At 45.5% G+C, this 27,278-nt stretch overlaps 1 protein-coding gene across 2 annotated transcripts in view; it reads left to right on the top strand.

Moving 5' to 3' along the window:
• Window positions 1-27,278, top strand: part of LOC106607330 (protein tweety homolog 3) — a 69,176-nt gene that overhangs the window by 34,305 nt on the left and 7,593 nt on the right. The window contains exons 3-14 of one of the 2 annotated variants that reach the window (XM_045720546.1): window positions 540-651; window positions 891-1,111; window positions 2,218-2,313; window positions 6,553-6,625; window positions 7,237-7,312; window positions 11,275-11,330; window positions 12,608-12,700; window positions 13,667-13,759; window positions 16,981-17,117; window positions 21,193-21,369; window positions 21,988-22,066; window positions 22,542-22,657. In XM_045720546.1, coding sequence (XP_045576502.1) covers window positions 540-651; window positions 891-1,111; window positions 2,218-2,313; window positions 6,553-6,625; window positions 7,237-7,312; window positions 11,275-11,330; window positions 12,608-12,700; window positions 13,667-13,759; window positions 16,981-17,117; window positions 21,193-21,369; window positions 21,988-22,066; window positions 22,542-22,625 — 1,297 coding nt within the window. In that variant the 3' untranslated portion in view covers window positions 22,626-22,657. Of the gene's footprint in view, window positions 1-539; window positions 652-890; window positions 1,112-2,217; window positions 2,314-6,552; window positions 6,626-7,236; window positions 7,313-11,274; window positions 11,331-12,607; window positions 12,701-13,666; window positions 13,760-16,980; window positions 17,118-21,192; window positions 21,370-21,987; window positions 22,067-22,541; window positions 22,658-27,278 lie in introns of those variants that run through there. The other variant, XM_045720545.1, reaches the window with a different exon arrangement.

A 27,278-nucleotide genomic window follows, 5' to 3' on the forward strand; every position in this document is an offset into this window, starting at 1 on the left:
TGCAGTGGTTCCCAACCTTTTTTGGCTACTGTACCACCATCTGAATTTTGCTCTGCCCAGAGTACCCCTGAAGTGCCCCCTCCATGTGCATTTTACCAGTAGACCTATGGTCTCACAAGTCGTCTTAATTACCCCCTGTGGATAGGCCAAGTACCCCCAGGGCTCCTGGTACTCCTGGTTGGGAACCACTGGTCTAGTGCTAGCTGGCAGGCAGGTCTTTGTGATTGCCAGGACGGCTCCCCCTATAATCTCCGGCCTCCATGAATGGGCAAGGGTTGATCTCCTGTGTCAGTGCAGCCTTTGTCAGCTCTATGGTGGGGCTCTGGGCATTGCTGACCCGTTCCTCTTGGTTGCTATGGACTCTGTATAGAGAGGCTTTCTGCTGGAGCTCAATGCTGCCTGTTCAGTGGCATCTATCCCTGGCAGGGGTTGATGCAGGGTTCACATGCCTACCCCCTTGGTCTGTCTGTCTGCCGTGCTATGCCGACCCCTCTTCCTCCTCCTAACCGCTTCCTCTCCTCCCCTTTGTCTCCCTTCAGCGCCGGCATTGCTGTTGGTTTCTATGGGAACGGCGAGACCTGTGACGGCGTGAACAGGCTGACGTACTCCCTGCGCCACGCCAACCGCACGGTGGCAGGAGTGCAGAAACTGGTAATACTCAGAACTCCCATTGAAACAATGACACCGCAGCAACAGCTCTACTGTCACAGCCATAACATGGGCTGGGCCCACCATTCACAGTTATCATACTGTTGATCACTGTAAGGAGCAACGATTCCCCTGCTAACCCCACATAGATACAATATAATAAACACTATTGATTTTGTCTATCCCCATAAGGAGTGGGTTGTTTGTGACCTTGGGTGTCCCTCCCTGTGCCCACTACCTAGGTATCAGACAGCACGGGCTCCCTGAAGCAGACGGTGGATGGCAGTCTGGGGCAGCTGGAGGGCCAGTACGCCAAGCACACAGACTATCTGTCTATCATCCAGAAGGTGCAGGGCCAGCTGGATGAGCTGGTGAGGCAGATGGTGGAGATCCCCTTCTGGGGAAACAGAGACATCTCCCTGGAGGAGCTGGCCGCCAACATCGAGCTCTACGACTGGTACAGGTGAGAGATGGACAGACTCGGGAGACTCAATACATGACATCTCGGGACATACAATTTCTATTGTTCACCAAAACCATCACCAGAACTGAGGCTTGTTTGTTTTAGGACATCGTTTGGCTTTTGTAGGTGAATGTAGTTGGAGTTTGTTTTCCTGTCTTGTTGTATGTTACATTGCTTGTATTTCAAGTTGGGGATGAGGGAGTTTTTATCATTAGCTACTTTTGCTGCTGCCTCATTTACATACAGGAGCTCACAACAACATGGGTTTAATGGAGTGTGAACAGAACTACACAGCTTCCACTCAGAGAGGAATCCTGCACTATAGGATTAGCAGTTTACGCGAACAGTACGTCATTCCTCGTAGATTTATGTTTATGCTGGTGTCGTGCTGCATAATTCTACCGCTAGGCCGTTTAGAGAGAGAGAATCACCTCAGTTGATACTCAGAAAAGCCTAATATGAACCAGATCAGCCCTCTGATTTTTCTGGGAAAACCCTTCAAAATGAACCGTTTAGTGGGAGGAGACCCTGGCTGAAACCCACAACACCGTCCTCCCTCCTGTAACTGGTGTTAACGACCCTGCAGTGTAAGATTAGTTTATATATCCTCAGCACATTTCACAGTTGGGTAGTTCATCTCTCTCCTGGTGAGACCGTCCAGCCGGCCAGTCAGTGATGTTCAGTTGGATCTGTATGAATGTGAAAGTAGTTCAAACGGAGACGACTGCAGTCAACAGTGGAAAGGCCTTTTCCAGTGAAGTCTGATTCAGCAGCCGACCCTCCCTGCTACTTCCTCTCGACATCTCAAACACTTTCTCCCTCAGCATCTCTCAGGGGAAGCGGACCTCAAATCACATCATCTTTTTGTTTTTTTGTTTTATGTATGTTTGAAGCAATCCCCATGTTTTTGTATCCTTTTCATTTCTTTAGCCGTACCGATGTAATTTGTACAGTGGTCATAGATAACTTGTCATTTTTTCTTGCTGTACTGTGCTGCGTTTATCAGCAGGTGTTGGGGTTTCTTCAGTCAGTCGGTCTATAGTTCTGTTGTGTTTGTGGTTAGGTGTTGGTTTCGTGACTGTTGTTATTGTTGTTTTCCACCTCAGGTGGCTGGGCTACTTAGGCCTGCTGCTTTTCAACATCCTCATCTGCCTGCTGGTGCTGTTTGGCCTCATTCGCAACTCCAAGGGAACACTTATTGGGTGAGTCTCACCATGTGAGGGAGTGAACCGAAAAGAACTGTGGGGAGGGGGACCATATTCTGCTAGGCCATATATTTATAGCAATTGTCATGCTATTGAATTATTTAAACAAAATGAAAGCCTCCAACGTGTCAGAAGTTTTATCTCATGTATCACTTTGTACGCCCGTTGCAAATTACTTTTGACTGTACGCTGAATAACCTTGTCATTGCGATTATGTGAGACGAGTTCACGCTTCATAAAGTGTCAGCCAGTCACAGTCCATTTGGCATGTGCATTAAAACTAATCTCTCAGAAAATTCCTCCGTCTCAACTCTTGACAACTCTGTAGGAAAGTATGTAAGATCCTTTTTAAAAGGCATCAAGGACACAAGCTCAGCACTGCCTGTCCTCTTCTGTCCCTCCCCTTCTATTTCATTTAATGATCTGTGTCTGTGGATACAGCGGGGTCAGTTTGGGTGGCTCATTGTCATGTGAGTCAGTTCCAGAGCATTGGGCTTCATGGTTCCCCCAGGTCCTCCTCTCCTATCCCTCCTACGTCCTTTCATCTCACCCATCCTCAGTGAATCAGACCCAGGTCATCCTCAAGCCCTGCCCAGAGACCAATGAAGGGGTACTTCCTCTAACATAATTAACCCTAACTCTCCTTGAGGGAAACATTATCCCAAGTCCCTGTGGGTGTTTAGGGTTGAAATCAAGGTTTCCTTTTTTATAGCTCATCATTAAACCCTCCAGCATTTTATTTAGATCAGTCAAAATGTGTAATAGCCATCGTTTGGGGTTAAGGCTAAGCAACTCCCAGTCCCAGGCAATGTTCCCTCAATTTTTTTGCGGCATTGAGAACATTTCTGTCTCCTTGGAGCAAACTTGAATGTTATGAAAATTCTGTGCAACTTCCAGTGCGTTTTTACTGTGTGAACTGAGGCTGTACCCAGTATTTTGGTTAGTTTTAACAGTGGCCAAGTGGGCTACTTGTGGCCTACTTGTGGCCTACTTGTGGGCTACTTGTGGCCTGCTTGTGGCCTACTTGTGGGCTGCTTGTGGCCTACTTGTGGGCTGCTTGTGGCCTACTTGTGGGCTGCTTGTGGCCTACTGTGGCTATTTGATCATAATGTCGGCTTACCATAAAAAAACTATGGAGAAAATGCATCCCATAACATTTTAGCATGGAATAACTATGAAATAAGTCTTCCATGATACAGGCCTACATTCCATGAGACTTTTGAAAACATGCAGGGCTTGACATTAACCTGTTTTAGCTACTTGTCCTTCAGACAAGGAGGTGACTGGAACTGTTGTTGTATTGTGTTTGATGCAAAAGGCCACTTTACAAAATAAAATACATTATTATTCCCATAACATTATTATTATTATTATTTCACAGGATCAGACAAAAATGTATGCTACCCTCTGCATATTGTCTACTTAGTTTATTCAAGCCTGTCTTAAAATACAACATTGCCCCTTGAAGCCATAAAAAAAAAGATATTTACCTGACTCGCTTTTCAAAGAGTGCTAGAAATGTGCACATTTTGTGAAGGCTTGGAATTGCCAAGGACCTCACAATACAATGTTTTCATGGTTAGGTGCCAATATATCTATTGCGATTCTCACGATTCTATATGTATTAGTGATTCGATACTGTCATTTTATTGCGTTCTGAACATATTGCTCACAAGACAGAGCCATGAGAAAATGAGTTTGGAACAGTCATGGAAATAAAAGTGCATAAAACAAAATGGGCTCCCTATTTAGAAAGAAGATGGAGAACAAGCTATGAAGGACAAATAGTGGCGTTGTGGTGCAGGTACAGCCAACTAGCGCAAAAATAATATTGCGATATTGTCAAGACGATACGAAATATCATAAAAATGATATCCGAATATGTAACCATCTATTTTTAATTTTTTCCCATCAATAGTTTTGTGATCTTGTAGGAAGCAATCACTCCTCCATTGCTTACCAGAAATGTGCTACAGTATAATTTGGCTAATAACGCACTAACTAGCAAAGAATAGGCCTATGAACAAATGTGCTAGAGCTATCCCCGAAAAAAATAAAAAAAATATATATATATATATATAAACTTTGTCCCAAGAGTCGTCTGTTCTTTCGACCAATCTATTGGTCAGAATTTTTAAACGTGTATTTTTCATACATAGACACATCCTATGTGTTTTAATCAAATCAACGATATGCACTGAGCTTGTCTGATGCTTAAAGCACACTGTTTGATTAAATAATTAAGACACAAATGACTAGAGGGAGTCCGACCGCAATTGATTTGATTGTGCCAGACGGGCTCAGACTTGTTGCTGTTGTGTTTCTAATTATTTATTTTTTTAAATGACAGCGAATGACTGTGTGACTAGCACCCGTTGTCTCTCTTCTCCCTGCTGCAGCGACCACCACATAACATCAACAGAGTTTATCCATCTGTCCATGTTGTTGAAGATGCAACATAATTACAACCATTTCTGACTGAAAAGTTCTGTTACCTAAATCCCTCATTTGTTTAGGAAAAACATTCCCTATTCCCTTGACCCTTGCTCTTAACGTGACACATGTATGCATCGCATGCACGTGACCAATAGGGCCTGATCTATAGCTTATCATAATTACATCAATGAATTAGTTAAAACAAACTCTGAACACCGTAACACGTGACAGCAAAAGGGATGCAGAGGACGTGACAAATAAACTTGAAACAGGAATGTTTACTGGTTGCTCAGGAGGTAAAGAGGAAGTCAGATGTGTGGAATAAATTTGACTAGTTGTGGAAAATACTAGAGATCAAGAAAAAGAAGGTAAGGAGCAAGCACTGAGTGCTTTATTTTATTTTTTAACTAAAATGCTTGATTGCATTTCAAATAATTAATGACTCGTATGCTGTGCGATGACATGAACAGCTGAATGATTGATTGATACAGTACTGTAGCCTATTTAACTATTGAAATATAGGCTACGGTATTAAGACTAAACAGGAGGTGCTCTTAGGCCTACAGCTCCATGGTGGTTATACAAGACTGCTATACTAAGCCTACTAATGACAATGACATTACTTATTATAATTATGATCATAATAGTAATAATAACAAGGAGATCAAGAAAAAGGAGGGTTGTTATTATTATAAATAATTTGGAACCGTGTAAACACTAAATAAATGATAAGTAATACCAGAGAGGCTGTTCTAACGGGAAAACATGTGTAAAGACTTTATTACAGCATAGCAAAGATTAAAAACAGCCGAATCTGTGAAATTGTTTATCCGACTTGTTGTGGTTGCGTGAGGCTTGGTGCTCACGGAATCAGTAGGTTATTAAGCAAACACTCAAACACTCACAGGCAACAGAAGCATGATCTGTCTTATTTATGTAGATGTATATGGATGATTTATAAAGCCAATCCCATTTAACATTTAGGACTATTGATTATAGACCTAATTAAGTTTCCTCTCTCCTCACTTTTCTTAGACAATTAAGGCAGGAGCTGTTTTCTTGTCTCCAATCTCTGCTGCTGCCTCCCACATATGCTAGCTAACTTTGCTATTATGCACATGATTTAGGAAAAGCACCAATTCAACAGCGTACTGATATTTCAGAACCACGGACAGCGACCACTATCCAACGCGGGAGCAAGCGCATTTGTTATAAAGTAATATTATTTTATTAGTGTTGCACCATTGTTCTTAGGTAATATAACCATATACAATTTCAGTAGCACGTCTTAGTGATGGACTGTGCCATCCCCATGGCTTCCACAATGGATTAGTCCACTCAGACAGGTGCCAATCAGACAGATGTCTTGTAGACAATGATGGTAAATAAAAACGAAAGAAATCTCGGTCAACCAAAAAAATCTACTAAATGGGGTCAGCCCTAAAATGTGCACGCGGATACATGCGGTTCTTCACTTTGATCTCAAAACAAGTGCATCAACTCGCGGTCGCTCGTGCCTGTCAATGCAATAGAATCCTCCTCCGATGCGCTCTGCCTATAACAGAATCTCACTTTTTTTCCCGGTATGTTGCATTGAAAGGCACCAATATTATGTTGATTCGATCACAATTCCCACAGTAGAGGGAAACGTTGATAGTGTAAACCAACAGGGTGAATCTGTAGTAAAGTTGAGTGAAGTTCAATATCGTGCGTCTCTGTGCGGGCTGGTATGTCTTCTGGGCGGCAGTCCTGTTCTAACCTCTGTCCTCCCTCCCTCTCTCTCTCTCTCTCCTTCCCCAGAGTGTGTCTTCTGGGCATCCTGGCTCTGGTCATCAGCTGGGCCTCCCTGGGTCTGGAGTTGGCTGTGTCTGCTGTGAGTGTCTCCATGGGAACATGGCTCTATATCTCTATGTTGAGGCTTGGAACCCAGAGCTCAGTCCCAGTAGTGTGGGAGTTAGAACCTGTACAACCTTTTACCTGAGTCACTGCAGTGGGCCAGCTGACACTGAACAAAATAGAATGTTTGGCATAAGGTACTATCAGTATGATTCATGAAGTTAGGTTTGTTAACACTTGCCAAGTTTATCTAGGGACAATTGCGAGGCAGACTAGCTACTACAATTTATAGCTGGTACAGTGTGCCGTTCATTGTGCGCGGCATGCCTTTATCAAATATTTAGGACCCAGTGGGATCTGTCTTTATGCAAATCCCCCTCCCACACCATTTCAAATGGATAATTCCCTCCCCTGCATATGAATCAGAGATGACCCCCCCCCCCACCCCTGCCTCGTCTTCCTTCTGGGACACGATGGTGAATGCGATCTTTCTTATCTCCTGATGGAATCCTCCAGTGAGACTGATTATCCTACAGGCTATGCATTCTCATTATTCTAACTACTGTGTTGTTGGGAAAGGTCCTGTTGTGCTTTCTGACTGTTTGGTTTTTCCCCACCGTGGGAATGTGTTTTACTCCCTCTCTGCAGACCTCCAGTGACTTCTGCGTTGCTCCTGACATGTTCGTCACCCAAATGACCGAACAGTATGGCGTGCTCAATAAAGGTATAGATTCGTTAAGAGAATCGCCAGTGGCTTAGATTCCTCACGTTTTATTGTGAGATCAATCATAAAGTGAAATACAGACACTGCTCTCTGTGAGATTCACTTCTAACTCTACTTTTTAAGTTGCTTGTGCAAGAACGCTGAGAGGCAGGTTTTTGTTAAATTTCTCACAGTCACAAGCTTTCATATCCTGTTTGTTTTGGAGGAGGACCGTCTGCTGGCTGAATTGCGTTCTCTCTCTCCAACTTGACAGAACACTACAACAGTTGTAGAAAACAGAAAATCGTTGTAGGGGGAAATGCATAACACCAATGACAAGTCTGGCTCGAACACTGTCTGTCTGTGATAAAAATATGTGTTTCTTTTGTCGTGGGATACTCTCGTCTGAATGTTTTTGATAGCTCTGACAAATGATTGGATTCATTCCCTTCAGTAGCATACACGCTGGGATATGATGCAGACAATGACAGAGCAACGACACAAATGCCTAAAGAGCTTTAATATGTGCCAGACAAGCCCAATCACTGTGATGCTTAATCAATCTCCCATCCTACCCTGGGGAGAGAGAGAAACCTGTTTCTATTCTCTGGCCAGCAGTGAAATGTATTGCTTTCAGATTTATGGACTTGGGCTGGGGTGCATGAGCTACCTCCTCAAACCTGTAATAGGACTCAATAAATTACCCCCGGAGCATCTGTGGCCGGGCAGACAAGCCAGGGGTGACGGGCCGCGCTGCATTTTAAGTGTCTAAAACAGCCCGTGGCGTAATTGGCCAATCTGGTCCCATGATGAGGAGAGAGAGATGGAGCCAGGGGTGTGTGAAGGTGTGTGTGTGTGTGTGTGTGTGTGTGTGTGTGAATGAGATAAGACCAGTGGAGGAGGGGGATGAGGAGAGACATGTTATGGTGAGGGAGGAAGGCCGGCAGGCAGGCAGAGAGAGTGTGTGTGTGTGTGTGTGTGTGTGTGTGTGTGTGTGTGTGTGTGTTTCTACTGCAGTCGACGGTATCTGTGGAAAAGTACTGCGTAATTTAACACAGTCACCAGTAGGGCTGAGAATTGCCAGGGACGATATAATCACCATACTTAGGTGCCTTGCAATTCACACAAGGGAGCCATGAGAAAACAAGTTTTGATCAGTCGTGGAAATAAGTGCTGAATACAAATTGGCTCCATATTTCATATAAGAAGCTATGAAGTAAAAATACTTGCGTTTTGCAGGTACAGCCAACTAGCGCAAAAATAATATTGCGATATTGTCAAAACGATACATGGTCAAAAATACCCCCGATATGTAACTGTATTGATTAACCACGTTTTCCCCCCAACAGTAGTACCCAGTTAGTGTCATCCTCTTTCTAAATCACCACTCCATAGTCAAGTCATTGCTGGAGAGAATAGAGCTCTCTACCCTGTCATTGTGAAGCCCTCTCTGCCTACTCTCAATAGGAACACTAGACGAGGAGTTCCAGTAAGGAAAGCCAACATTAACTGTAGATCCTGGCTAGTGGAACTGTTGTTAAGACCTATGCGCATCATCTCTGTTCAGTACAGTAGCTTCACCCGCTGCCTTGGGGCTGGACTCGGGCAATCAGGGGTGTTACTGCTTCCTGTTTCCCCTGCGTGTTAACATGCCTGTGTGTTTATACGCAGAAATGGAAATGATTTCAGAAGAATGTAAGGTGGTTGAGACTCAGAAGGGAGCTGAACGTTTATGTGGCGTCGTAAGACTTGATTTTAAATTGGCACGCCGTTGGTGATATGACTGAGAGAGTCTCTCTCTTCAACAGGGTGTCCGGTACATGTTTGTGACCCCCCTAAGAATGACCTTGCCTTCCACCCCTAAGGTTGTTCTCAATCTGCAAACGGCAGCCTTTGAAAAGGTCGCCCTTTTTCGTTCCCTTTTATTCCGTTCTGTCCTTATTTCAAACCTGTCACTCGACGTCAGGCGAAGAAAGTGGCCGTCCTGGACGAGCCGTTGGTTTTATTACTGCATGCCATTTCCTGTTTTATTTTTGCCCTGGTAAACGAACTCTAACAGGCTATATTTCACTCTGCAACAGCTCAGGTTCCATTGTTCATCTTATCTGTTGTCCCTCGCTGGCTGTAACATGTATCTTTACTGCCCTGTCCAAACCCCACCAGAAAGGCTGTTCTATTCTCCCGCTTTCTGCTTAATGTTTCAGCTGTTGTTTCTCTTTTACATCACTCTGCCATTATGGTAGTAAAATCCTCAACCCAGTTATTGCAGCTCCCACAAAGATAAGTTATGAGTCTGTCATCTCTGACTGGCTGCTTTAAACACTATTACAAGCCGTAAAGGAGAGGTCTCCTATTCAGCCTGTTGTATATGGCCATCCAAGGATATCATTGAATGAGCAGTTCATTTCCCTTGTCAGTGCCATAATTACACTGTTTATGAGACTCACAGGAAGGGAGCTCAGTTTAGAGTAGCTACGGCAGATGTGAACTGGCCTATCCGTAACCAGGGCAGACTTGCTCTTCTCTCTACCTGTGTGTGGGTGTGGGTGGGTGGGTGGGTGGGTATCCGGAACCCATTTGACTGTGTGGTAATCAGTGGACGTCACAGACCAGTGTGACATCAGAAATAGGATGCCATGTGTTATGTTGGTGGTGATATTCTCTGTGATTAGTACTGGGGACCAGAAGGAGAGCCACTCTGATTCAAACCTCTGCCATGCTGTGCTATGTTTGAGTCACGCACTCCCAAATATCATTATTTATTCAATTGCATGAGTGTGTGGGTGAGAATACATGTCTCCTTCTCAAACCGTCCCAGATTGAGTTCCCTAAAGCAGGATACTGTTAATCCTACTGGCACAGTGTGCCTGACCGTGCTGCTAGCTAACAATTAGCATTGTTTACGGAGCTCTGAACCGTCCCCATCGACCCAGGTTCTGTCCTAAATGGCACCCGATTCCCTATATAGTGCTCTACTACTATTGACCAGGGTGTAGGGTAGGGTGACGTTAGACACGCAACCCCAATCTCCTCTCCTCACGAGCCCCCAGTCTCCTCTCCTCACGAGCCCCCAGTCTCCTCTCCTCACGAGCCCCCAGTCTCCTCTCCTCACGAGCCCCCAGTCTCCTCTCCTCACGAGCCCCCAGTCTCCTCTCCTCACGAGCCCCCCCCCAGTCTCCTCTCCTCACGAGCCCCCCCAGTCTCCTCTCCTCACGAGCCCCCCCAGTCTCCTCTCCTCACGAGCCCCCCCAGTCTCCTCTCCTCACGAGCCCCCCAGTCTCCTCTCGAGCCCCCCAGTCTCCTCTCGAGCCCCCCCAGTCTCCTCTCGAGCCCTCCCCAGTCTCCTCTCGAGCCCCCCAGTCTCCTCTCGAGCCCCCCAGTCTCCTCTCGAGCCCCCCCAGTCTCCTCACGAGCCCCCAGTCTCCTCTCCTCACGAGCCCCCAGTCTCCTCACGAGCCCCCAGTCTCCTCACGAGCCCCCAGTCTCCTCTCCTCACGAGCCCCCAGCTAATCGGCAGCCATTGATTACTCTGCAGGCCCTCCCAAAGAACATTATTTACCCTCCTTCAGAAAAGCAACCCCAAAAAATAACCCAATCTCTGTCCGTCTCTCTGTCTCTGGGGAAGCTGACCTGAGACGATACCACATCGCTGTAGGTTATGGGGTTCACCAGCTGACATTCAGTAGACTGGGCACTGCTTCAGGCAGTGGCATATAAAGGCTATGGGATGTCAAGGTCAGGGAATAGAAATACCATCCAGTAAGTCAACATGGTGGTGAATGAGAGCTCCCACATACTGCAGCTTCTAAAGGACCTGCTTTCACAGTAGAAATGGTTGGAGAGAAAACATGATGGCCTCTGTGAGAATGTGTTCATGCAATTCACCTTCTAGTCACTGTACTACTAGAACTATCTAGACTGAGGTTGTCTGTGGTACTGCTCACATCATCTGATCCAGTCCTGTTGTGTGTGTTTTTCCACAGACATTTTGCAGTACTACATGACATGCAGTGTGGGCCAAACCAACCCTTTCCAACAGGTAGGCTACTTCAAACAGACCATCATATTTTAGCAAAGCGCTTTGATATAGGCCTCACAGACACCAGGGATGTTGGTTTTATAACGTGTTTAGTATTCATATCTTTTTCAGTATACAGTATATGCGTGATTCAGGCTAGCCTGTGACTTTGATGCCGGTTATAATTTATCTGATCTAATGAGGCTAAACAGTGAGATGACTCTCATCTAGCTAATGCGCCTCACCACGTACATACTGTATAATGTATGCACATATCTTCTCTCTCATCTATGACCTCCGAATGACCTCTGCGTGTAAATGAGGCGATCCCATTGGGCGAAAGGAAGGGAGATGATGATCACACGCGGCCTTTATAGATTCATCTGTGGACTGCCGTCTCAGATGAACATTTCACACCAACTCCTCGGACCCAGCGGGCGAAGTTGGTGGAAATGACGTCATTAGTGCCTGTTCTGGCTGAAAGTACAGTCTTAATAAGAGGAGTAAGACTAGTCAACAACCGCTACTTCTGAGGGAAAATATCGTCTTTCCACTTAGACTTTGTTGCTTTTTATTGGCTCGTTAAAGTGTCGCAAAACGGAGATCTTAAAACATATTTCCCAGAAAAGCTTTTTGTTCAAAGAATACTGGTCAAGGCTGTCTTCAGGGAGGCAGCTATGGAGTAATGCAGAGAGATTGTGTAAGAAACAGACTGTCGAGGGATCTTTTTGTGCCTTTTAAAGTAAATGAGTCATTTTTGGGGGGCCACAAAAAGCATATTATGACGTACACTCACTGTACCAGTCCAACTAGAGAAGAGCAGTCTTGCTGAAAGGCACTCCCTGTGCACTCCCTGTGCCTTTCATCTTTTAGGCCAAATGTCAGCTTTTCCTGGAGGTTTAAATGTAGAACTGCGAAACAGCCACTCAGGCCATTGCCAGGGTGAAATATGAACGTGATTTGAAGACCCTACCGTAAGACCCTATCCGTGACTTGCTTTTAATGGATTAGTATTTCTTTCCTCTTCTCAGTGCAGCACAAGCCCAGGCTAGCTATCACCGCTATATCTGTTAAGAAAAAAAGAGTTGATACATAGTGAGTGTAATATATCTCACCGGTACCAGGGTGTCAATGTGTCGACATTGGGTTGAGTGTAAAGGGATATATTTGACCATCAGAAAGGACTATGACTTTTTTTTTTCTTCCTGTGTTAGGGTCAGGAGTTTCTCACAAAGACATTGAACAAGTAGCCATGCCATGTCTGATACAGGCGGTTGTGTTTCCCTCTTGTGTTGTAGAAGTTGTCCGGGAGCCACAAAGCCTTAGTGGAGATGCAGGACGACGTGTCTGAGCTGCTCCGCTCGGCCACCAGAGAGTACCCCCAAACCAAGGTGAACGTCCTGACTCCTGAGATCCATCACTTTACATCCTGCTGCGAACGCCACCTGCCAGTGTACTGATACTACTGTATACCTGCTGGCTCAGTCACGCCACACAAACACACCCTGCCTTTCCCCCTGGTCTGGATACACCGGCTGTACTATTGTAGCAATTCTAAAGGGTTGAACAGTCCACTGAATGGAACCAATGGACCAAGAGGCAGAGAGAGGGAGGAGACGAGTGCACCTGGCCACAAAAGTCTGCTGGCACTTCACCTTTGCCTTATGCTCATGTTACTTTCACTGGCGTCCTCTGTACAGCCCAGTGTTGTATTGTCCAGCGCTGATCTTTCCACTGTGTGCACAGAGCAACAAATGAGGCCTGACATTTGGGACGGTGTTGGAAAATCGAGAGAGGCAGGCCTACTTCAGTGGCACGGTGAAGAGACAAAACGCTGAGTTCATGGAAACATTTCATGTACTGTTGGGCTACCAGAGATGTAGAACTCTATCAACACTCATCAGCCCTCGTGTCCCATTTAGTCATTTAAAATAGACCTCTGGACAGACGCTGTTCTCTGCCGGGCCGTTACAGTCCATCGGAGAATCAGGACGTGGTTTGTTATTACACCTGGTGCAGACAGACGGCGGTAGAGCCTAAGTTTGAGCTTTCGGAGGAAGTACCTTCATTTCAATGGAATGGGGTGCGCACCATTAAAACCCTGGAGTCTGTCTGCGTGAGGCGTCAGGGTTGCTGACTCTGTTCTGGTTTGGGAGTTTTCCCAAAGTTTCGCTACTTTTGATGACGTCATACCAACCTTCTTTACTAGTTTAAGTAGGACACCACAATTAAGTACTGCCAGTATCTCTCTCATACACTCACACGCACACTGAGACAGTGGTCTGGCCTAATTTGCTGTGTTAAATGTCGACCTGGCCCTGTTTTAAAGTGTATGTGTGTTTGTGTGTGTCTTGCAGGGGAATCTAGAACAGATCCAGGGGGTGCTGAACACCACAGAGATCGGCCTGCATCAGCTCACTGCCCTGGTGGACTGCCGAAGCCTTCACATGGTGAGCTGCCTTCCTGCCTGGGACACCAGGGGGACCATGGCTAACATCCGTACTCCACAGGGGATGCCGTATGGCCTCTGTGTTGCGTGGTCACGGTCTACATGTGTACATATCCCTCTCTGGGGATGTGGTTGTTAGCATGTACGGTACATTCGGTGCATGTCCAGTCCGATGATGTTTGCAGATGTGTGCGCAAGCTGTGTCTAAACGGTCCAGTGAGTCGTTGCGTGACCTGCAATTGGCTTTCCCTCAGCCTGTGTGATGGAGAGGACCACGTTCACGGTTCACACTCCTGTGCACGTGCGTCTGTGCTCCGCTCCGCTGAGCTCAACTCTGCTCCACTGCTCTTGGTTCAACCCTGTATTCAGACCTGCCCCTCTCTGCCTGCAGTGCATCCGCCGCCCTGGGCTGGGCTGCATATCTCTTTGATCTGTAGTAGCAGCCCTCCCTGACAGCTCTTCACGTCCTCCCCTGTTAACCCCTATGTGGCCGGTGCCCTGCCTGGGTCTCACTGTTCCTACTGTCACTCTCACTCTCATCCCCACCACTCACAGTCAAGCAGTAGCCCAGGAGCTTCCATTCGGCCTAAACCAGAGCCACTTTCAGTAGCAGATAGAAATGTCATGACGTGAACAGAGCTGACGTGGCTTGTTCTTCTACAGAGAGGGATGTTTGTTCTGCGTTGTATATTTCTTTCTGAACATTGTGCTGAGCGTGACCCAGGAGGATGGTGTAACGCGCCTGCCACTACGTCACATGTAAGCGTGCTGCACCTAGAGGGAACAACCAAGACGTCTCTCAGTGCAAATGCAGGAAGCAGAAGCGGCCGTCATGAAATGTTTTCTTTAAAAGCTGGACAATATTATTCCCAACTTCCTCTGCTTTTGTCATGTTGAATAGCGCTCCTGGGTATTGCACATGTTGTCGAGCTACTTCCTCTCGATAATGACTGTAATTTGCTTGGCTCTGAAGCAAGGCGCTGGAAAAGCACCGTCTTGGCCTGCTTTCACTCCTCCACGCGATGTATCATTAAATAGTCATGGACAACCTCCCTCCCCCAGCTTGTGTAGCATGTGTGTCAGATAAGGGCGCTGTGTACAGTAATCCTGTGTAGCAGACAGGCAAAATGTAGCCTCTGTTTGGTAGGTTAGTTGTGTTTCTATGAAGTGATGTGAACCTCTAGCCTGTGCACTAGTTGTCATAGATAGACCAGACGGTAGTGATGGGAGGAAAGTTCCATGCCCGTTACATAACGGGTTATTATTTTTGAAGGTATATCTCATAGTTTTGACAATATCGCAATATTATTTTTGCGCTAGTTGGCTGTACCTGCACCACAACTCCAGTATTTGTCCTTCATAGCTTGTTCTCCATCTTCTTTATAAATAGGGAGGCCATTTTGTTTTCAGCACTTGTATTTCCGTGACTGTTCCAAACTCATTTTCTCATGGCACTGTCTTGTCCCTCTGCAGCAGCAATATTTTTGAATGATCGACTCGCAATAAAGTCACAGTATCGAATCGCAGTACATGTTAGAATTGTGAGAATCGCAATACATATCGTATTGGCCCTACTAGACAGCGGACTGTACTATGTGCAGACAGATCTGTGACCATGTTACTGGTATTGTAAAACTTCACATTTGCTCATGCACAATTGCATCACTGTCCTGTCATACAGGCCTACTGTACATGTATGTATGTATGTATGTATGTATGTACAGTTGAAGTCGGAAGTTTACATTTTTACATTTTAGTCATTTAGCAGACGCTCTTATCCAGAGCATACATTTCATACAATTTTTTATTTTTCTTTCTGTACTGGCCCACCGTGGGAATCGAACCCACAACCCTGGCGTTGCACACACCATGCTGGCGTTGCAAACACCATGCTCTACCAACTGAGCCACAGGGAAGGCATACGCCATACGCGTTTACATACGCCAAATACATTTCAACTCATTTTTTCACAATTCCTGACATGGCGTCGTGAGGAAGGAAAATAATGTGGATATATTGAAGCAACATCTCAAGACATCAGTCAGGATGTTAAAGCTTGGTCGCAAATGGGTCTTCCAAATGAACAATGACCCCAAGCATACTTCCAAAGTTGTGGCAAAATGGCTTAAGGACAACAAAGTCAAGGTATTGGAGTGGCCATCACAAAGCCCTGACCTCAACCCTAAAGAAAATTTATGGGGAGAACTGAAAAGGCGTGTGCAAGCAAGGAGGCCTACAAACCTGACTCAGTTACACCAGCTCTGCCAGGAGGAATGGGCCAAAATTCACCCAACTTTTTGTGGGAAGCTTGTGGAAGGCTACCTGAAACGTTTGACCCAAGTTAAACAATTTAAAGGCAATGCTACCAAATACTAATTGAGGGTATGTACATTTCTGACCCATTGGGAATGTGATGAAAGAAATAAAAGCTGAAATATATCATTCTCTACTAATATTCTGACATTTCACATTCTTAAAATAAAGTGATGATCCTAACTGACCTAAGACAGGGAATTTTTACTATGATTAAATGTCAGGAATTGCGTACTGTGATCATAAATAATGTCAGGTACCATTATAAATGTCTTGTCTGTTGCTGTGTTGTGTTCCAGGACTAGGTTCAGGCTATAACAGGGTTGTGTTGTGTTCCAGGACTAGGTCCAGGCTATAACAGGGTTGTGTTGTGTTCCAGGACTATGTCTAGGCTATAACAGGCTTGTGTTATTAACTGTGTTGCTGTGTTGTGTTCCAGGACTATGTCCAGGCTATAACAGGCTTGTGTTATTAACTGTGTTGCTGTGTTGTGTTCCAGGACTATGTCCAGGCTATAACAGGCTTGTGTTATTAACTGTGTTGCTGTGTTCCAGGACTATGTCCAGGCTATAACAGGCTTGTGTTATTAACTGTGTTGCTGTGTTGTGTTCCAGGACTATGTCCAGGCTATAACAGGCTTGTGTTATTAACTGTGTTGCTGTGTTGTGTTCCAGGACTATGTCCAGGCTATAACAGGCTTGTGTTATTAACTGTGTTGCTGTGTTCCAGGACTATGTCCAGGCTATAACAGGCTTGTGTTATTAACTGTGTTGCTGTGTTGTGTTCCAGGACTATGTCCAGGCTATAACAGGCTTGTGTTATTAACTGTGTTGCTGTGTTGTGTTCCAGGACTATGTCCAGGCTATAACAGGCTTGTGTTATTAACTGTGTTGTTGTGTTGTGTTCCAGGACTATGTCCAGGCTATAACAGGCTTGTGTTATGATGGACTGGAGGGCCTGATCTACCTGGTGCTCTTCTCCTTCGTCACGGCTCTCATGTTCAGCTCCATCGTCTGCAGCCTACCTCACACCTGGAACAACAAGAGGTCAGAACCCATCCACCGTACACACCACTATCCTCCAGTACCACATACAGTCCGTCCAATTGGACCTCAATGCTATTTCTGTTTCTATGTTAGTGTTCCATGTCTATGAGGAAAATGGTTCGGAAAATAAGCGATGTTTTGAAGTATTTCAGGGTTTGAGAAACCATTTAGAATTGCTTCCAATCTAACTCATACATTAGTTCATAGAGCTTTTGCCTGAACCACGGACTGTAGCCTCTTAAGTCCCATTTTTACATTACACGGAAATGACTCAAATGATAATGATATGCCTGTAAACAGACAGAGACAATACTATTATAGAATTTAATAGTTTTTTCCTGAAGAGTTTCTAAACCCCAGACTGTTAGCTGCTTAAAGTCTTCCGTTGCTAGTGTGTGGAACACTGGCAGCGAGTTCCATGGGACCTGGCCAGGAGGGCCCAGCTGCTTCCCCAAATATATCACTTCCTGTTATCCCCCTCTCCCTAATCGTGCAAAGCTTTGCCTAAGTCTATTGCAACCTTTGCATGGAGGGGTGTAATTTTGGAGGTTGACGTTGTACTTTATGAAATCCATCTGATTTCCCTCCGCTGGGCGACCCGATCAGCAGCAGATGGGGAGGATTAATCATAATGCCTTGTAAGAGACGAGAGTTAGCTGTCCCAGGTCACGTCTCCAGTTTAACTCCACTCTGTAATTAGCAGAGTTCTGAGGATACTGGTGAATATGTTCTGTTCTGCAGTTTGATCCCAGCTCGCTGTTCCTGTTATACAGCAAAGGGTTTTTTATAGGAATGCATCTTCTAAATGACATACAGTTGTTTGAGTAATAACTCATTGTTTTAATGACGCATGTAGTTCTTAATAACCCGCCATTAAGCTTTACTGCTTTTAATGCCATAAGCCATTCCATTGATATGTTTTATATATGAACACGGTAATGTTGGAAATTAGTTATACCCCCTCCCCACTACATACTGTCTTTGTAATGTTCTGTATGGGTGAAAGCGTGCTGCTGCCCTGAATGGGATGATGTCATTAATTAGCTGTGTGGAGGAGAACCCTGTGGGTGGTGTGTTGAACACTAGAGGGAGACAAGCTCCACCATGTCATCATCATCATCAGCGCTATTCACTGCAGCACCACAAGGGCTATTTCTGTCTTCTTTTGTTGTCCATGTTTTATACAGTGAGGGGGGGAAAGTATTTGATCCCCTGCTGATTTTGTACGTTTGCCCACTGACAAAGAAATGATCAGTCTATAATTTTAATGGTAGGTTTATTTGAACAGTGAGAGACAGAATAACAACACAAAAATCCAGAAAAACGCATGTCAAAAATGTTATAAAATGATTTGCATTTTAACGAGGGAAATAAGTATTTGACCCCTCTGCAAAACATGACTTAGTACTTGGTGGCAAAACCCTTGTTGGCAATCACAGAGGTCAGACGTTTCTTGTAGTTGGCCACCAGGTTTGCACACATCTCAGGAGGGATTTTGTCCCTCCTGAGATTATAGGCCCTACACCCAAACAAGGGCACTGCGTTCATCCACCTCTGGCCTGCTCGCCTCCCTACCTCTGAGGAAGCACAGTTCCCGCTCAGCCCAGTCAAAACTGTTCGCTGCTCTGGCACCCCAACGGTGGAACAAGCTCCCTCACGACGCCAGGACAGCGGAGTCAATCACCACCTTCCAGAGACACCTGAAACCCAACCTCTTTAAGGAATACCTAGGATAGGATAAAGTAATCCTTCTAACCCCCCCCTACCCTCCCCCCCTTAAAAGATTTAGATGCACTATTGTAAAGTGGTTGTTCCACTGGATACCATAAGGTGAATCCACCAATTTGTAAGTCGCTCTGGATAAGAGCGTCTGCTAAATGACTTAAATGTAAATGTCCCACTCCTCTTTGTAGATCTTCTCCAAGTCATTAAGGTTTCGAGGCTGACGTTTGGCAACTCGAACCTTCAGCTCCCTCCACAGATTGTCTATGGGATTAAGGTCTGGAGACTGGCTAGGCCACTCCAGGACCTTAATGTGCTTCTTCTTGAGCCACTCCTTTGTTGCCTTGGCCGTGTGTTTTGGGTCATTCTCATGCTGGAATACCCATCCACGACCCATTTTCAATGCCCTGGCTGAGGGAAGGAGGTTCTCACCCAAGATTTGACGGTACATGGCCCCGTCCATCGTCCCTTTGATGCGGTGAAGTTGTCCTGGCCCCTTAGCAGAAAAACACCCCCAAAGCATAATGTTTCCACCTCCATGTTTGAGGGTGGGGATGGTGTTCTTGGGGTCATAGGCAGCATTCCTCCTCCTCCAAACACGGCGAGTTGAGTTGATGCCAAAGAGCTCCATTTTGGTCTCATCTGACCACAACACTTTCACCCAGTTGTCCTCTGAATTATTCAGATGTTCATTGGCAAACTTCAGACGGGCATGTATATGTGCTTTCTTGAGCAGGGGGACCTTGCGGGCGCTGCAGGATTTCAGTCCTTCACGGCGTAGTGTGTTACCAGTTGTTTTCTTGATGACTATGGTCCCAGCTGCCTTGAGATCATTGACAAGAGCCTCCCGTGTAGTTCTGGCCTGATTCCTCATCGTTCTCATGATCATTGCAACTCCACAAGGTGAGATCTTGCATGGAAGCCCCAGGCCGAGGGAGATTGACAGTTCTTTTGTGTTTCTTCTATTTGCAAATAATCGCACCAACTGTCATCACCTTCTCACCAAGCTGCTTGGCGATGGTCTTGTAGCCCATTCCAGCCTTGTGTAGGTCTACAATCTTGTCCCTGACATCCTTGGAGAGCTCTTTGGTCTTGGCCATGGTGGAGAGTTTGGAATCTGATTGATTGATTGCTTCTGTGGACAGGTGTCTTTTATACAGGTAACAAGCTGAGATTAGGAGCACTCCCTTTAAGAGTGTGCTCCTAATCTCAGCTCGTTACCTGTATAAAATACACCTGGGAGCCAGAAATCTTTCTGATTGAGAGGGGATCAAATACTTATTTCCCTCATTAAAATGCAAATCAATTTATAACATTTTTGACATGCGTTTTTCAGGATTTTTTTGTTGTTATTCTGTCTCTCACTGTTCAAATAAACCTACCATTAAAATTGTAGACTGATCATTTCTTTGTCAGTGGGCAAACGTACAAAATCAGCAGGGGATCAAATACTTTTCCCCCTCACTGTACCTTGACCGTTGTGCTACAGGGGGAAATGTCTTTGTTTTTTGAAAATGTGACAATGTGGGCTTTCAGTGGTGCCCTTGCGCTAGTCACAAACACAGCTCACGTTTGAACAGAAATGACAAAGTAAACCAATCCGTATTGTAGCAGATCAATCTGTAATATTTGTGTGGAAACAGAATACGTTTATCTTAGTGGAGCGTGGTTTTATTCCTTAAGCTCAGCGGGGATTTGCTGCGTTCCCTTTTTCAAAGAGAAGACATCTTTCGTCTCCCCTTGGGCAGTGAAGAAATTGACTAGAAACGTGGCCGTGGATGAATGCAAAACGTGACTGTGAATGTGCCTGTTTTTGTGCCGCTGCTGCTCTCCCCATCAGTGGGAGAGGGCTCCACCTTGTGGCCGTTTGTCGCTCTGCAGGGTTGTAGTCAATTCCATTTCAATTTGGAAATAAACTGTCATTCTAATTTTTGTCCCCCACAATGAAATTGAGAACGGGACAGTGGATGTGTCCTTGTCCGTTTGTGCGTTCGTCACACGCAATAGCCCGAGTTTGACAAAACTTGGGTGAATGATGCATCTTTCCATAGAGATCCAGCATTTACAAAATTACGCAGATTTTCCCAAGGCAGGAGCTATAGTAATTAACTGAAATGTGTTAGTCACATGTAATATCTCAATTGGTCCAAGCAGGGGGCGCTGCATCCTTAGGGTATGACATGTTTTCTGTTGCCTTTTCCTCAATGATTTTCTATGAGAAAATGTGGAAGTCAGATTGGAATTTCTGTTTTCTTCCTGAATTGAAACGGAATTGACTCCAACCCTGGTAGTATGTGTCCTGGTGGATGTGTGACTCAGCAGTGTCTCGCTCTCTCTCTCTCTGTCTCTATAGGAACGAGGCGGACAGCGAGGAGGAGTCCGTGTCCCACGGAAGCAGACTGCAGAACCACGACAACCTGTACCGCGTCCACATGCCCAGCCTGTACAGCTGTGGCAGCAGCTACGGCAGCGAGACCAGCATCCCTGCTGCAGCACACACCGTTAGCAACGCCCCCGTCACGGAGTACATGTGAGTACAGTAACACCAATCCCATGGAACACTCGTCTCAAAGACAATCGCTGGGGAACAGTGGGTGCACTTCCCCTCCACTTTCTCAGTGTTGAAAGGTTCAAAGCAGGCTGTGGTGGTGAGGATTGAGGAATGTGAGATACCATGTGACCCAGGGCTGTACTAGCACAGCCTCCACGTTTAGGGCACCGCTGAGAAAGAGAGGAGCTGTGCTCAGCTCTCCCTAGAGGATCACATTCTGGCGGCCACGAGCGATGCAGCTGTTGCTCTCCAGCTGTGGCCCTTTGAAACCCAACAGCCTTATGAATGGACCTCTTAGGATGGAGGCTGGGGGAGGGGTTTTGGTGGATTGTACAGTACAGTACAGCCATGGATGTTCTGTGGGGTTCTGTGTCTGTGGTGCCTGTAGGGGTTTAAATGGTATCATGAACTGTTTGTATATGTGGGTGTACGTGCTTCTGTGCCATGGAAAGTATATTTTGAGGGTCGGTAAGTCATGTACGTGTTTGTGCACCTGTTTCTGTGCGTGCGTGCGTGTGTGCGCGCGCAGGTTCTGCAGGTGTAGTTCCATCCCCGCCTGTGATTAACCGTGGAGTGTGTGTGTGTTCTGTTACACAGGACCCAGAATGCCAATGCCTTCCAGAACCCGCGGTGTGAGAACACCCCACTGATAGAGAGAGAGTCCCCTCCTCCCTCGGTAAGTGTCCCAATGTCTACGTTAAACACTGATGGACAGAACCCCTCCACTGACTGGGTCATTTGGCAGCCGTTGTGTAGGACACGATAATGATGATGATGAAAGATCTTTCCGATGAGATCTTGTTTTAAAGTAAACAGTCTGCCAACGGGGCCTGGTTTTGGAAATGATGTCTGTGTAGTCGGTGTTTTGTTTTTGCCTCTTATTTTGACATATTCAAGTGAGTTTGGCTCACAGTAAGAGCTAGAGTCAACATGACGATCCTAGCCACCAGTCTCCATAGGTTGTGTGTTGTAAGTCAACCTGGATCCCTCTGTCAGTGGTCCCTGGTCCTCCCTGGCCGGTTGCTCTCCTGTCCTGGAGGCTGAGCCCCTCCTTGCTGTCAGTGTGTCTGCTTGGGCCTAGGCTCTGCGCTGTGCATCTTCTCTATACTGTCTTGTCGCTGTTGTTTTCTTTCCTGCAAACCCACACACAGTTGTATTTGACTGCCGGCATGGACAGTTACAGCCGCAACAGCTGGCAGTTAAAGCCCTCGGCGAGTGAGAGATCGTTTTGGTAACCTCCTCTGCTATGCTAACAGGTACAGACAATGCCCCCCCCCCCACCCACCTTCACTTACTGGCCTGTGTTCCCCCCAAACCAAGTCTACTCCCCCCAACCCCAACCACCCACACCCTATCCAGAGTTACCTGCCACCCCACTGCCCTCCTCTGTCTTGCTAGTGTAACACCTCACCTAACGCGTGTCCCCTGACTGTGCCCTTGGGCAGCATGCCTTCCTATCCCCCAGCTCTGCAGCTGTTTTAGGTGGTACACGTCACGTTCTTGTCCTGCCTTCAGGCCCCACCATGGCCTTTCTTTCATGAACATTTAAGCCTACGTCCGACAAAAAACGACATCCACGTAACTGCGTTGCAGTCTGCCGAGCCCTTCAGACTGTTGCATTCCCCTTTCCACCTGAACCAGGCAGGGTCTGGAAAGGAGTGGACACTGTGAATGACATCTGAGTGGACTTCTTTAGGGATTGACGGTTTTGAAAAAGGAACGAGTTAATTACTGTAGAAGAGAACAACTTTATCCAGTTTGTTGCCAGGAGATTCCCCTGGTCCAGGACTTGTACTGGTTCATTTTGGAAGTCTTGAGTTATTCTGTGAGCCAGAACATCTTTCTGCTATTGTCAGGTTGTTCCACCTATGTCTCAGTCTCTCTCCTGGCCTTCAGAGCTCATAGATGTACACTATAAAGGGTAGAATGGCTCCTGAGTGTGGAGTGGGATGATCTCCACCTCACTTTACCTCTAAGTCGAAGAGACTCCCATTGAAAGTCATGATGATCTGGAAAGTCCACTTTTCAGTACAACCGTGTGCAGGATATAACGTCTGGTTATATCCAGTTGGCCGAGCATGATGCTGGCAACGCTGATGATCATAGGTACACGCATGACTGCAAGTCCCTTTGGATAACAGCTGAATGGCATGTATATTATATAGGTGCTATAGGCAAGTGGAATAAGTCCTGTTAGTTCTGTAAACCTGTCACATCCTTTCACAGAGTATGTACTGCAAGTGCACCTGGTTTTGTGTCTGCTCCTTCCTTTGCAATAAATACATTGTAATGTACACAGATGTGACATCCCAACCCAATTCCAGTATGGTTTATTATCTCTAAGTACAGTATGATAAGCCCTTACTTTCCCATGTAGAAACATACTATATATACACTGGATCGATAGATGTATACGGTAGGTATGGTAGGTAGGATACGATTGCTGGATACAGTAGATACGATAGATAGATACTGTAGGTAGGTAGGTAGGTAGGTAGGTAGGTAGGTAGGTAGGTAGGTAGGTAGGTAGGTAGGTACGATGGATGGGTAGGTAGGTACGATGGATGGGTAGACATGGTAGATAGATAGGATACGATGGATGGATACAGTAGATATGATAGGTAGATACGGTAGCTAGGTAGATAGATACGGTAGCTAGGTACAGTTGAAATCGGAAGTTTACATACACTTAGGTTGGAGTCATTAAAACTCGTTTTTTAACCACTCCACAAATGTCTTGTTAACAAACTATAGTTTTGGCAAGTCGGTTAGGACATCTACTTTGTGCATGACACAAGTCATTTTTCCAACAATTGTTTACAGACAGATTATTTCACTTATAATTCACTGTATCACAATTCCAGTGGGTCAGAAGTTTACATACACTAAGTTGACTGTGCCTTTAAACAGCTTGGAAAATTCCAGAAAATGATGCCATGGCTTTAGAAGCTTCTGATAGGCTAATTGACGTCATTTGAGTCAATTGGAGGTGTACCTGTGGATGTATTTCAAGGCCTACCTTCAAACTCAGTGCCTCTTTCCTTGACATCATAGGAAAATCAAAAGAAATCAGACAAGTCTTCAGAAAACAAATTGTAGACCTCCACAAGTCTGGTTCATCCTTGGGAGCAATTTCCAAACACCTGAAGGTACCACGTTCATCTGTATAAACAATAGTATGCAAGTATAATCACCATGGGACCACACAGCTGTCATACCGCTCAGGAAGGAGACGCGTTCTATCTCCTAGAGATGAACGTACTTTGGTGCGAAAAGTGCAAATCAATCCCAGAACAACAGCAAAGGACCTTGTAAAGATGCTGGAGGAAACGGGTACAAAAGTATCTATATCCACAGAATAACGAGTCCTATATTGACAACCTGAATGGCCGCTCAGCAAGGAAGAAGCCACTGCTCAAAAACCGCCATAAAAAAACAGACTATGGTTTGCAACTGCACATGGGAACAGAGATTGTACTTTTTGGAGAAATGTCCTCTGGTCTGATGAAAAAAATAGAACTGTTTGGCCATAATGAACATTGTTATGTTTGGAGGAAAAGGGGAAGGTTTGCAAGCCAAAGAACACCATCGCAACCGTGAAGCACGGGAGTGGCGGCAGCATGTTTGGTGGGTGCTTTGCTGCAGGAGGGACTGGTGCACTTCACAAAAAAGATGGCATATTGAGGAAGGAAAGTTATGTGGCTATATTGAAGCAACATCTCAAGACATCGGTCAGGAAGTTAAAGCGTGGTTGCAAATGGGTCTTCCAAATGGACAATGACACCAAGCATACTTCCAAGGTTGTGGCAAAATGGCTTAAGTAACAACAAAGTCAAGGTATTGGAGTGGCCGTCACAAAGCCCTGACCTCAATCCTATAGAAAATGTGTGGGAAGAACTGAAAAAGGCGTGTGCGAGCAAGGAGGCCTACAAACCTGACTCAGTTACACCAGCTCTGTCAGGAGGTATGGGCCAAAATTCACCCAACTTATTGTGGGAAGCTTGTGTAAGGCTCCCTGAAACGTTTGACCCATGTTAAAGGATGCTACCAAATACTAATTGAGTGTATGTAAACTTCTGACCCCCTGGGAATGTGATGAAAGAAATAAAAGCTGAAATAAATAATTATCTACTATTATTCTGACATTTCACATTCTTAAAATAAAGTGTCACTCCTAACTGACCTAAGAAAGGGAATTTTACCAGGATTAAATGTCAGGAATTGTGAAAAACTGAGTTTAAACGTATTTGGCAAAGGCGTATGTAAACTTCCGACTTCAACTGTAGATCGATAGATAGATACGCTGGACGGATACGATGGGTAGATACGCTGGACGGATACGATGGGTAGATACGCTGGACGGATACGATGGGTAGATACGGTAGACACGATGGGTAGATACGGTAGACACGATGGATAGATACGGTAGACACGATGGATAGATACGGTAGACACGATGGATAGATACGGTAGACACGATGGATAGATACGGTAGACACGATGGATAGATACGGTAGACACGATGGATAGATACGGTAGACACGATGGATAGATACGGTAGACACGATGGATAGATACGGTAGACACGATGGATAGATACGGTAGATTAGATAGATTAGATATTATACGGTAGACACGATGGATAGGATATGGTGGATACGATGGACAGACACGATGGACAGATACGGTAGACGGACACGATGGATAGATACGGTAGACGGACACGATGGACAGATACGGTAGACGGACACGATGGACAGATACGATGGTAGACGGACACGATGGACAGATACGATGGTAGACGGACACGATGGACAGATACGATGGTAGACGGACACGATGGACAGATACGATGGTAGACGGACACGATGGACAGATACGATGGTAGACGGACACGATGGACAGATACGATGGTAGACGGACACGATGGACAGATACGATGGTAGACGGACACGATGGACAGATACGATGGTAGACGGACACGATGGACAGATACGATGGTAGACGGACACGATGGACAGTTACGGTGGATAGTTACGGTAGGTAGATACGGTGGATAGATACGGTAGGTAGATACGATGGATAGATACGGTAGGTAGATACGATGGATAGATACGGTAGGTAGACACGATGGATAGATACGGTAGGTAGATACGGTAGATAGTTACGGTAGATAGTTACGATAGGTAGATACTATAGGTAGATACGGTAAATACGATGGATAGATACGGTAGATAGTTACGATAGGTAGATACTGTAGGTAGATACGGTAGATACGGTAGATAGTTACGGTAGATACTGTAAATACGATGGATAGATACGGTAGGTAGATACGATGGATAGATACGGTAGGTAGATACGGTAGGTAGTTACGATGGATAGATACGGTAGGTAGACACGATGGATAGATACGGTAGGTAGACACGATGGATAGATACGGTAGGTAGACACGATGGATAGTTACGGTAGATAGTTACGATAGGTAGATACGGTAAATACGATGGATAGATACGGTAGATAGTTACGATAGGTAGATACTGTAGGTAGATACGGTAGATAGTTACGGTAGATACGGTAGATAGTTAAGGTAGATACGGTAGATACTGTAAATAAGATGGATAGATACGGTAGATAGTTACGATCGGTAGATATGGTAGGTAGATATGGTAGGTAGATACTGTTGGTAGGTACTGTAGATACTGTAGGTAGACACTAGATACTGTAGGTAGATACTGTAGGTAGATAGTGTAGGTAGATAGTGTAGGTAGATACTATATGTAGATAGTGTAGGTAGATACTAGTGGTAGATACTAGTGGTAGATGCTATAGATACTATATGTAGATACTGTAGGTAGATACTAGTGGTAGATACTGTATGTAGATACTGT

Source organism: Salmo salar, chromosome ssa06 (genome assembly GCF_905237065.1).
Source record: "Salmo salar chromosome ssa06, Ssal_v3.1, whole genome shotgun sequence".
Taxonomy (NCBI): Eukaryota; Metazoa; Chordata; class Actinopteri; order Salmoniformes; family Salmonidae; genus Salmo; species Salmo salar.